General features: G+C 63.7%; 1 protein-coding gene across 1 annotated transcript in view; it reads right to left on the bottom strand.

The window, feature by feature from the left end:
- Positions 1–11,794, bottom strand: part of ARHGAP26 (Rho GTPase activating protein 26) — a 151,024-nt gene extending 139,230 nt beyond the window's left edge. The window contains exon 1 of the mRNA XM_082006068.1: positions 11,350–11,794. Within this exon, the coding sequence (XP_081862194.1) occupies positions 11,350–11,503 (154 nt within the window). The 5' untranslated portion in view covers positions 11,504–11,794. The remainder of the gene's footprint in view (positions 1–11,349) is intronic.
- Positions 11,795–12,302: the final 508 nt, after the last annotated feature.

Below are 12,302 nucleotides of genomic sequence, written 5' to 3'. Positions count from 1 at the left end.
CTGTCCTGCCGCTCCGTGCTTGCTTAGCTGTAAGCCTGAAACCGTGAAAGATATTTCCAATCTCTTCTGGGACACAGGAATTTCAAATATTGCATTTCCCCCCATCGGCAAGCTGCCCCGCTGCCACTGCTCCGCTCTCCCGCCGGCACCAGGAGAGTCGTGCAAACGCATCCAGCCTTACACCTACAAGTAAATTGCCTCTGACGGCACGATGGAAATGCCACCTTTTACTCACAGCTCCCCATTTTCCCCCCAGCTCCCTCGCTGGAGGAGCGTGGGTGAGCCCGTGATAGTGTAACGAGCTCCCCTGCTAATTATAATTTCTCCCCTGAGCCTTTTCCGTCTCTCTCCTCTCCAAACCCTGGAACGACTCACAGAAAGGCGACTCACTTTACCCTCGTTGCCACAATAATTCATCGACTGGAGCCTAGAATCACATTTCATTAGAATAAAATGCCCTGCCCGAGACAGCTAATCGATTTAGAGGACACTAATCCAGAAGAAATTTGCTCCTGACCGAGGCAGTGCCCATTAGCGGAGCAGAAGGCCGGGCGGGGGTCTCGCCAGGCAGGGGGTCCCAGTGCGGGGGGGTGTTGGCAAAGCCCCTGGCCAGACCGCTGGGCAGGAGCAGATTGCCTCAGGCACCAGCCACGCATTTGGATTAGTTTGTTATTAAATCTAATTAGTTAATAGCCGGCCCGGCAGGGAGACAGTCCGATTTCTCAAAGGGCAGGCGCCAAAGTATCGGGGTCCCGTGAGGGACGATGGGTCTGTGGACCCCTGCGCCCCGGGTGGGGAGGGGACCTGTGCCCCGTCCCCGCGGGCAGGACAGGAGTCCCCTCCGGCGCATCGCAGCCGGCCCGCGGCACGTGCTGCCCGCAGCATGGGGCAGCCACTGGTCTGTCCCCCCTCGGCACGGCAGCCGCCCCCGTGCGAGGGGCTGCGTCCCGAGGGGCTGCTTCCCGTCCTCGCCAGCGGCCGGCGTGCCCACGGCCAGGGCAGGAAAGCGGGGTCAGCTCCCAGACCCTCGCAAGGCGGTTTGGCAGCAGCCTGCTTCCTTCTCCCACGGAGGCTGCGGAAATCCTTTTGTCTCCAGTGCTCCTCCACCTCAGCTGTAAGAACAGGAAAAACCCCACCGTGCTCACGGGAACATCACCGGCAAGTGAGTCAATTTTTCCTGCTTCGGCAAGAAAAAAAAAAAATAAATTAAAACCTCCAGCAGAGCCCAGGGAGGCACGCAGGGCGAGGAACGGGATGCATGGCCCGGAGCACACCGCTGCCGTTACCCTGGCTTTCTCTCAGCCTTCGTGGCCACCGGCACCGAGAGGGCTGGGGATGCAACACCGGGAAATGCTTCCCGGCTCCTGCAGACCACCGTCATTCAAGTGCTCCTCAGAGGCTCCTGCCCCACATCGAGGGGCCCCGGAGCAGAGCCCTGCTCCCCGCGGCAGCGCCTGCCTCCCTGGCTGGCAGAGCAGAGCCCAGCGCCCGGGGGACCCCCCGCTCCTCCGGGGACGGAGCGAGGGCAGGGCCTTGCCCCCAAGCCCCGCCAGAGCAAGGCAGAGCTGCCGCTGCCCCGGCCGCGCGGGGGAAAGCTGGGGAGAGCCACCCAGCCGTTCTGCTCTGCAATGGGGGGTTTTTTGTAAAACATTGCTAAGCAACCAGCGCTCAGTGAGGGCATCGCGCTGGACAGATGCTGTTTCAGCTAGAAAAAGAAAAAAAAAACCAGCAAAGGGACGCTCTGCTGGGCAGTATTATTAAAAAGGCGCACTCCAGCTTATTTTACAGGTCGTTCGGCGCGTGCAGAGAACCCTTCACGCTTCCCTCGGAGATACCGACGCAGGATCAGAAGCTGCTAAAAAGAAAAAAGCACGTGGGTGTGCACGCATGCACGCTCACCGCGCGCAGCCCCTCGCGCGCAGCGGGGCAACGGCAGTGGGTTGCAGTAACGTCCTCGAGCGCATCGCTGCGTGTGACGTGAACCTCGCGAAGGCAGCGCCGCGGGCACCGGGCCTGCTGCTGCGCCGGCCCCGCTGCGGGAAAATCCCGGGGGAAAAGAAGGTTCTTACTTTCTTCTTTTATGAGCTATTGACGGCCTGGCTGTAGATAAATGATCTGTATCTTTTCAAAATAAGATTCTTTTAGGCTGTAGCCCAGAACAAAGGGAGCGCTTTTGTCTTTTGGGAATAAAAAAAAAAAACGAGTCGTCTAGCTGGGTTGGTGCCGGGCAGAAAGCACGCGGGGCAGAAAGCACGCATGCCGGCAGCCGCCCGAGCGGGCGCTGCGCCACAGCAATGCCTCTGCCTGCCCGCGGTGCCCGCTGGCTGCCCCGGTGCCGGGGTGCCACAGCGAGCACCGCACCCCGGCCGTGGTTCTGAACCGCGGAGAAGGGCGAGAAAGCAGCTCCCAGGCCCTTCGCCGGCCCCTCGCCCCCGCGCTGGCGCAGGCAGCCCTGGCCCCCACGCAGCACGGCTGCGCCCGCCGCTCCACGTGCGGGAGCCAGATGGTCCGAAGGCTGGTGTACTTCCCACGAACTCCAGCTAGAAACCGGCTTGGCACCACCGCAGAGACGTCCCCTTCCCCCTCGCACAACGGTCCTCGCTCCGCAGAGCATCCTGCGGCCGCCGTCCCTCCCCGGCACGCATCCAGCGCCCCAGGAGCGCCGTGACCCCGGGCTCCGCTCGGCGGGCAGGAGCGGCGGCAGAGAAGCGCGATTCCCAGCTCCTCCATGCCGTGCCTTTCTACTAAGAGCCGGGGCGATGCCCTAACGAGCGCGCCTCGTCGGGAGCGTGCAGCCCGCGGGCCCGGGGCCACCAGGCGCTTGCACAGAGCAGGTGGAAGTGCCTTCACGGCGCGGCGGAGGGGAGCGCGCCAGGAAAACAGGGAAAACCACCTCGGCTCCATCGGCCACGGCAACAGCCGCTCGCGTGCCCGGGGGAGGAAGGAGGGATGATTCACGCGGAGCGGCGAGAAGCGAACAAGCTGTGCGGGTTTCGGTACGAGCTCCCCCTCGCTCTGCCTCCCCTCCCCACCCACCGCGGTCACGCTACAGCTACTCATCACGCCGCATCCCAACCCGGCTCCTTCGGGGCTGCTTAAAACGGGCGGATCAGAAAAAAACCCAAGCGCAGCGACAGATACCGGGCAAACCCGTCCTCCTGCTGCCCCGTTGCTGGACAGTGCGGAAGGGCTGCCCAAAACGCCCCGAGCCCGACCCGCTGCAGCGCGGGCAGGGTCCGCTTTGCCACGCCGCCATTGCTGCCCCTCAGACAGGGTAGGGGGTTCTGAAGCCCCTTTGCTCGGGTGGAGGGATGCAAACCCCCGGAGCAGCCCTGCTGTGTTTTGTGTGCGGAGGCTGCTCCAGCCGTGGCATCGCTCCCTGGGTTTCAGGGAGAAGCATATGACGATTTCAGGGCGCCTGCGGGGAGGGGGTGAGAGCAGAGGGCTCGGCGGTCCCCCTCTGCCAGCTGGGGAGGGGGCTGGCCGCACCGCAAGTGCTGACCCCACTCGCCCCAGCTGCAGGCTCCCGCCCGGCTGGGATCAGCCAGGGAAGCGCCGCATGTGCCAACCTGCGGAAAGCATGGGGACAGGCGGCAGAGCCCAGCACCGCTGCCTCCCACCCTCCCGCAGCAACCATGGGAACGGCATTTCCTCGCACACATTTTCAACGTCACTGACTTGCCACCCCCGAAGGGAAAAAGAAAAAAAAAAAAAAGGGAAATCAAAACAGCCCACCACCCCCAGCCTGTGTCCCAGGGCACGCAGGGAACCACGCACGCCGCAGGGAACCACGCACGCCGCAGGGAACCACGCACGCCGCAGGGAACCACGCACGCCGCAGGGAACCACGCACGCCGCAGGCACCGCTTCAGGGTGGTGGGAACAAACGGAGGCACAAGATGCAGCTGCGTTGGCACATCTGCAGCCTTGGAAAAAGAGCCTCTTGACCCAAACGAGGCAAACCTGCTCCATGCTGGAAGAATGGGCAGGAGGCAGCAGGTACCTGGCTCCTGGTGCTGGAGGAACACCGGGACATCCCACTCAGCACCCAGGAAAGAGCCCCTCCAGAGCAGCCTCTACATCTCCCTCTCCAGGTCCATCCACCTCCTGCTCACATCCTTCTCCCCAGACACAAGCGTGCGCTTTCAGGCTACGCCGGCTTCGGCAGCGCAGTCAGCCCCTGCCCCTGCCTCTCAAAGCTGCTGCTCATTCCCCAGCCCATCCCGCGCCAGCCCAAAAGGGCCGAGTTTAACCCAACATTGGACACCCGGTCAGTGCCGGTGCCACGGCCAGGCACCAGCAGGCACAGGGCCAGCGGCTTCTCCAGACACCGTCACCACAGCGGTGTATTGGGACACATGCCCAGAGGTGCTCTATGGCACACTGCCAATTAAAAAGATCTCCGAGCCCTGTTAATGAGCCTTCTGCCAGCATAATTTAAAAGATGTAATCACGAATGCACGCTCTCCTGCACGCCCAAGTCCTTCTGCTCGCCAGCATCCCGCTCCGGCGCTGCCGAGAGGCCGGACCTGGCTGCAGCCCAGCGGCACGGCAGCGATGGCAGCCGTGGGGTTACAGCCTGCCCGTGGCACCAGCTCGGCGGCTAGCGCGGGACTCGAGGAGCTCGGGTCTCACCATCGGCCCCCCAACACGCCAGCACTGAGGGGTCACGGCTGCGCGTGGGGGGACTCACAGGCGGCCCCAGGGGGTCCCTGGGGGAGAGGGGTGAACGATGCCTGGGGATGTCGTCAGGCACCTCCCGTGCAGGTCTCGAGCGTGGGCAGCGCAGGCGGGTGGAGCACTGCAACGCCCCGGCAGGGCGCGAGGCTGTCGCAGCCGGAGTTTTCCCTCTCACAGTCGGGCTGAGCCACACGGGGTAAGCGCGCGGTCCCCCGGCGTCAACGCTGGCCGCGCCGCGACGCCTCCACGACTCGTCGTGGAGACCCGCCGTCAGAAACACAGAGCATCTCCTGAGCAGGAGAGAGGAAGAGGAGGAGCTTTGGAGCTTTCAAGCTGTGCTGAAAATAAAGCAGACTGTTACCATTTGTGTTACTCCTCGTTTGAATAAAATACCAGACAAGCTATTAAATACATGACTGCACAAGCCACACAGGTCGCGCAAAGGAGGAAGAAGCCTATTTGCCTTCGGCCCTGCCGGGGCAGGACTGGCTGAGCTGTAACCACGCGCCTCTCCTGTAGCACGAAGTGCTCCCCGCACCGAACGTTTCCTACAGCCCTGCGAAAGGAAGAGAGGGGAAAAATACACCCTGACACGGAGGAGCCACGTTACACCTTCGCTGGGTGAACAAAGCACGAAAAATCAGAAGCAACTCCTCTTAGCAACCAAATCCCAAAACCACCTGCTTTCCCCCCAGACTGGCCCCGCAGTTTGCTCGCCCGGCTGTGCCCCGCTGCTGCGGAGCTTGGCGCTGGCAGAGACCTCCCCAGCCCTCCGAGCCCAGGGCAAGCTCCTCGGGCAGAGCTGTGTCCCACCGCCCGGGAAGGGACCAGGGTTTCTGCCGGCACAGACGTGGCACAGACGCCGAGCCCTGGGAGATCCTCCCGGCGCGAGGCCCCAATTTCCTCGGTGCTTAGAAGATGTGAAATGGGCTGCGCAGCGCGTGCGGCGTGACTCACCTCAGCAGCCCTCGCACCCCGTCACGGCTCGTGGGCGGCCAGCACCGAGCGCTCGACGGCAGCAGCCAAACACCATTTCTCAGGGCACAACCAGAGCAGAACCGAACGCAAGTGGCCACAGCGACCCAATGGGGAGGTTATTTTTAATTTTGCACCCTCCAGAAAGCACAACGTTCCTGTTCCTCCAAACCCAAGCCTGCAGAAGTACAGCTGTCTCCTAGCCAGGAACACGTCTCTAACCATTAAAAATAAGGGCTGCTCCTGGAAAGGCCAGCCCTAATCTTTGCATCTCAGTCCCTCCTCTCAGTACACAGGCAACGGGAAGGTTTGGGCTGTTACTGCTTTCTCCAGGGACCAGAAGGGCAACTGGACGAAAGTAACCCAAGAAGGGCTTTGGGTTCCTCCTCCCCAGCACTGGCAGGCACTGGGGCACAGGGACACCAGGCGGCACCGGGTTACGAAGCAGCCCGAGACACGGCTCTTCCTCCAACACACCCCAGGGCTTTCACCCTGGAGAGGCAAACGAGGACATTTCGAGCGCACGGCACCGCGCTATCGGCCCGTCGCGCTGGGCAGCTCTGCCCACCCAAGGCAGAGCCTCCCCCGGCTCACCCCGGCCGGGGTGCCTTTCCTGGGGGGAGCGAGCATGCTGAACTGCGGGCGTGCAGAGCACGCAGGGGAAAGCAACAACGGCAGCAAAGCCGGCTGGGGCCGAAGGCAACAGCAGGAATTGGCCGGAGTCTGAAATATTTCCTTACTGCCAGCCTAAGCCTTGTTCGTATCAGAAGGGGATTAACTGCTCAGGTGAAACACTGGACGAGAGTTTCACTTTCGCTTCCAGGCGAGCGGCAGAGCTCGGGGTACGGCACTGCCACACCACAGCCACAGGCATTTCAGAACAGCTCGGTTTCAGTAAGAGGCTGCTGAGATGTGGAAAGGAATCCATGTGCAAGCGCATCCCAGAGCACGCGGTCCACAGGCAGAGCCCGGCACGCTGACGGCACCACCAGGAATCACATCACCACCCCGCTTTGCTTTTTAAGCTGCACGGCAGCCGCGGTGCAGGATGTGTCCCAGGAAAACCCCCACAGCCGCAGCAAAAGCCCTCCTGGCGTCACCTGAGGCGGCGGCACAGGCCACCTCCATGACCCCGGTGCTACACGGGCAAATGCAGCTCGTCCCACTGGGCAGCTGGTTAAAACCACACGGCGCGTGCACGGACCGAAGGGTGACCGCGGTTCTTCGACAGCCTCGCGCGGAGCGTGCCCGCACGCACCAGGGCTGCGCAGCTGCAGAGCCCAGCCGGGGAGCGGGGGGCAATCCCCAGCCATCCACCGCAGCCAACACAGGGCACGCCGGCGCAGGGCAGAGCCAGTGCAAGACCTGCAGGCTGGTGCCGCAGCATCTGCCCCAGGTAGCCAGCGGGGCTGGACGAGCTCCCCACCACCATGGGGCCCAGGTCCACCCCAGAATCACCCCTTCCCCGCATCCCCCTTCGGTCCTGCCGCCCCGTCACCACCCAGCCGCAGCTCTGCGGTGACCCTGCCCAAAAACAGCCAAAGGAAAAATGATCCAAAACCCCAAACCAGCCCAACTGCGCCTTTTGGGAGCACAGGCACCTCCACCCTTCCTGCAGGAGCCCCGGGCACGGCACAGCCCGGATGGGGCCAGCCCTCGCACCCCTCACGGGGAAGGGGTTTGCAGAGCCCCCACCGGTCCCAGCCCGGCCCCGCCGCACAAATTGCAGCCTGCAACGTGCGAGCGCAGCAGCAGCCGGGGCGTGGACGGGTTCAGTGGCTTCAAATTAGTGCTTGGGAGTTGGAGGAAGAAGCAAAACAAAACAACAGCAGAAACGTGGCAGGGCACCGGACAGCAGCCCCAGCGCCCAAAGGGGACGACAGCCTGCAGCCCTCCGCAGCCCCAGCGCCCCGGGGCACAGCGCCTGGAGCACGGCGAGAGCTGGGGGCCGCGGGGAGGAGGAGGAGGGTGCCCGTGCTCAGCCCCTCACAGCGGCACAGGGGAGGCGATGGCTGCCAGCCGCCCACATCCTCCATGTGCGTTACGTGTGCTGCTCGTTTCCCGAAGCAAGCTGCAAAGCATCTCTGCATCACCATCTGAGCGATCGGGCTCGCCATCCCCCTCCAGCGGAGGGGCTGGAGGCGATGTCGGCACCACGGGCAGCCGCCGTACCAGGACCAGCGGCCGGCCGGGACGCAGCTCCCTGCCTGCCCCTGTCACAGGGGGGCAAAAAGCTTCCGTATCCCTGGCACCGACGGTCACCACAGCTCCTTCTCTGGCAAACAAGTTTGACGGCATCCAAGCTTCGAGTTCATTATTTATTTCTCACTTGAAGGTCTTTGCATTTGCAAACTTTCTGAATAATTTATGTATGGTGTATAAGGGAGGAAGAGGGACACGTTTTGCTGAAAACCAGGTCACTCCAAATACCAGCCGAGCAGCAAAGGGAGACAATAGAAACAGGCACAGATATTCACTGAGGGAAAAAAACAACCGGCATTTATACATATACATATATATTACACACACTCCAGAGATGCCCTTGGCATCAGAGGATATTAGCAAGACCAGCCCTTCAGCAAACGAGGATTATTTTCAACCTTCTGAATTCATTCTTTTTTTAAACGAAGGAAAAGCGCTGTGAATCCGTCCTGTTCCATACCTTCGCGGAGGGCAAAAGCAGGGTGGCTGCCAAACAGCTCCCCCACCAAGTCCAGAGCGAGAATTTCTCACGTGCCTTTACACCAGCCTCACCGTCCCCGCATGCCGCTCCTGCCACGCCGGTGTCGGCGGCACGGGGGCTGCGAGTGGCCAAGCAGGGCGGCGGGGAACAGGAGACTGCTTCTGCCCAGCGCTGCGGAGCGGTCCCATCCCTCCTGCATCTTCCTCCCCACCGCGGAACCACACGGCAGCCCTGTCCAAGCCGCCCCTCCGCCTCACTCCTCGCTGATACACAAAGAGTTACCTTCCCTTCGCCCCTGTCTTAAAACAAAGAGGATGTGAAACGTTCAAGCAGAAAATGCAAGAGGAAGGAAAACGAGAGAGGATATTGCCAAGACTTCAAGCCACTTCGGCTGCAGGCCACCTCGCTGTGCCAAGAGCCGAGATGCCCTCCGAGCCCCTCGCTCCAGAGGCAGCGCGCCCCGAGCCGGGGCTTTGCTGCTCCCTGGACCCGCCCGGCCCCACATCCCCGCGTCCCCCACGAGGGCCAAGGAGCACGATGCCGGCGGTGAGATAAGGCTGCCCTGTCCAGCCACGGGGAGACAAGACGCCTGGAGACACCACAGAAAAACAAAAGCCGGGTAAGAGAAGGGAGTGGCTGGTTCATCGCCAGGAATGGCCACCAGGTACCGCCTGCACCGGCGCACGGCGGTGCCATCCCAAACACCTGCGGTAGTGAAATGGGAACAACACCCGGCAAGAGGCAGCGCAGCAGCTCTGCACTCCCAGAGCGTCTCCATCCGCGCTCAGACGGACGCCTGGAGGGTCTGCAACGGCCCGCGCGACACGGCCAGAGCTCAGGCCCACCGCACACCGAGGGCCACGCGCGTGGAAAGAGCCGGGCCAGATCCCGTCTTGCGCCAGGTCTCTCCGCTGGAGAACTCAGAGACATCACAACTCGCCGGCAGCCGCACAGCCAGTGAAGTCGCTCTCACAGCGGCAGAAAGGGCCGCACGTGGGAGAAGGACGCGCAGAGCGTCTGAGCACCGCAGCCAGGGCGAGGACACTCATCCCCGTGCCCTGCCCCACACACCCCCAAACCTTCCCCAAAGGGCCCTGCAGACCACCTCTGCGGGGAGCGTGCCACCGCGCCTGCAGCCACACGTGCACATAACATGGCCACGAGACCAGGCAGCACCGGTGCTCAGGCATTAATTAACACTCCAGCAAAATCATCATTGTTCATGCCCCTGCTGACCGCAGCCTGGGCATCAGTGGAACACCCCCCCGGTCCTGCACAGGAATTAAGGTCTAATCCAGGAACGCATTCAATAGAGGCTACAAAACAACTCAGCCATAAAAACATCCTTATCTCCGGAGGCCGGCGAGCATTCTTCCTGCCCTGGCGTGGGCAGCCCGGGGCGTGGGGGCCGTGCCGCATGGCCATGGCCAGTGAGAGAGGAGCCCACCGGCAGCCGTGGGCACGCAGCAGTTCAGCGCACCCAAAAATACCTGCCATGCAGCGTGGCCGGGGCGAGGGCACAGCTGCCCCCCTGGCCAGCACCTGCCGAGCAACCTGCTAAAAGTGCCTGCTGACTAAGCCCAGCGACCAGCCCCCTTGGGACCCACCAGATAATTCCCAAAATTCATTTTCAGCAAAGAACAACACTGTGTGATTTGTTCTGTGATAAAATGAATGCTCCAGGCAGGGCCAGGCACAGGCTGCCTTCAGCTCAGCAGGCAAACGCACGGCGGCAGAAGACAGCTCAGACCTGCAGAACCATAAACGCACCGATAGCTGTTGGGTCTGGGTTTTTTTTAAGCAAAAATGCCAAGAATTGGTACAGCGGGGGTCCCTGTAATCCAGACATTACCGGCTGCTACTCTGGCGCAGGGGAACTGCACCCATGGGGCTCAGTGTGAGCTCTGAAGGGGAGTGAGCAGGAATCAGCCCTGCGGCTGCAGCTCAGCCCTCCCGGGATGGGACGGGGTGATGGGCTCAGCCGGAGCAGCACCTGCCTGCGCCTTGGCTCCCAAAATAGCCCGGCTGCATCCCCAAGGCCAGGCTGGTGCCTCACAGGCGATGCCACGGGAGGCCCACAGCACAGGTGTGCGGGGACATGCCCCTCTCCTGTCCCACCGCCCCACAGCAGCGAACTGGGGCAGGGCGAGGTCAGCGAGGTGGCAACTCACGCTGCCGGCGTGCTTGGTACAGGAAACCCACCGGCTGGGGAAGCAGCCTGTGGGTTGGGCCAGAGAAACTTAAAAAAGGAAAAAAACCCAAATGACCACACGGGGGGAACAGCAGGAACGGAGCCACTGCTCGGGGAGCAGCCCACCCACCGCAGCACCCCAAGGGCACAGCCAACCCATCTGTGGCAGTGGGTGGCCATGCAGAGGTGTCCCCAGCCGGGGTACAGCCCAGCCTGGGTGCGACAGGGGACCGGGACGCTGCCAGTCATGGGCGAGGGTCTCCTGCAGTGTCCCCCTCCCATACAGCCCCCACGGTTTGCAGCTTTGTCCCCCGGCCCGTGGCTCTCCCACACAACAACCACCTCCACTTCCCCACAAGCGCTGGGGACGGAGGAGACGGCACCGGCGAGGCCAGCCTGGGCACTGGGCGTCCCCCACCCTGAACGGAGAGGGGACAGAGGACAACCGGGGGGCACAGCACCTACCCAGCACCTCTGCCAAACCACCCCCAAGGGACCCTACCCCTGAGGGCCACGAACTGGGACCTGGCGGGCCAGGACCAGGCACATCAGGATGGGCCATGGCCACGCACGTCGGGATGGGCCACGCATGCCCTGGTGCACCAGGACCAGGACCAGGAATGTCGGGACGGATCCTGCGAGCCCTGGTGCACCCAGGACCAGGACTAGGCACGTCCCAGTGGACCAGGCAGCCCACGAAGGGCTGGGGGCACTCGCGCGGGAGCAGGTGGTCCATGACGGACCAGGGCCAGACGGGCTGGGCCGGGGCCGGGGGAAGGGCATGGGGCGCCGGCAGGGCCGCCCCCGGCCCCTCACTTACTCTTGAGGGCGGCGACGAGCGACTTCCCGTCTTTGATGAGCTCCTTGATGAACTTGTTGGTCTTCTCCAGCTCGGCCTCGTGGGAGCGGAGCCGCTCCCGGAACTGGGGGCTGTCCAGGCAGCACTCGCTGAACTCCAGCGCCGGCAGCCCCATTCCGCCGCACCCGCGCGCCGACCACCCCAAAAAAAAGAAAAAAAAAAACCAACAACACCCAACCACCAAAACGCCCAACAAATTAAAAACAATTAAAAATTGAAAAATTTAAACGTTTTCTTTAAATCGAAGCGCGGGCTCGCCTCTCCGGGGAGCTGGCGCCGCCGCGGGCGCGCCCCGGGAGCGGCCGTGCCGAGCCGGGCTGGGCTGTGCCGAGCCGGGCCGTGCCGAGCGGAGCCGAACGGAGCCGAGCGGTGCCGGGCGCTCAGGCGCGGCGGGCGGGGGCGGAGCTGCCGCCGCTCTGGGGCCGCCGCCCGGGCTGGGCCCGCGCGCTGCCCGCCCGCCCGCGCCGCCGCCGCCGCCGCCGCCGCCGCGACACGCCCCCCCCCAACGCCAGCCTCCAGCCAATGGGCGGCCCCGGCGCTCCGCGCTCCGCCTCCCCCGGCGCCGCCACGCCCACGCCTCCCGCTGAGCCAATCAACCGCGGCGCCCGCGGGGGCGGGGCGGGTCCGGCGGCGCCTTGGGGCAACCCCACGCCCACGCCGGGGGCCGCCCTGCCTGTGGCGGGGGCGAGGCCCAGGCCGGGCCCCGCTCGGTCCCGCCCGCGGGGGCCGCATCTGTGGCCGCGAGCGGCACCGGGAGGACAGGAGGGGTCGGTCATTCGGCGGGCCTCGCCCGGCCGTGCCACATGTCTCGCCCCACTCCTCGTGGACCTTCCCGGCCCGGGGCCTTCGTGGAAACCCGTATCCCGGCCTGCAGGGAAGCCACCACCACCTCCCGGTCCATGCCCGGCAGGTTG

Source organism: Phaethon aethereus (genome assembly GCF_964289735.1).
Source record: "Phaethon aethereus genome assembly, chromosome: 14".
Lineage (NCBI taxonomy): Eukaryota > Metazoa > Chordata > Aves > Phaethontiformes > Phaethontidae > Phaethon > Phaethon aethereus.
The sequence above is the reverse complement of the archived record's forward strand: the minus strand, read 5'-3'. Positions and strand labels throughout refer to the sequence as shown.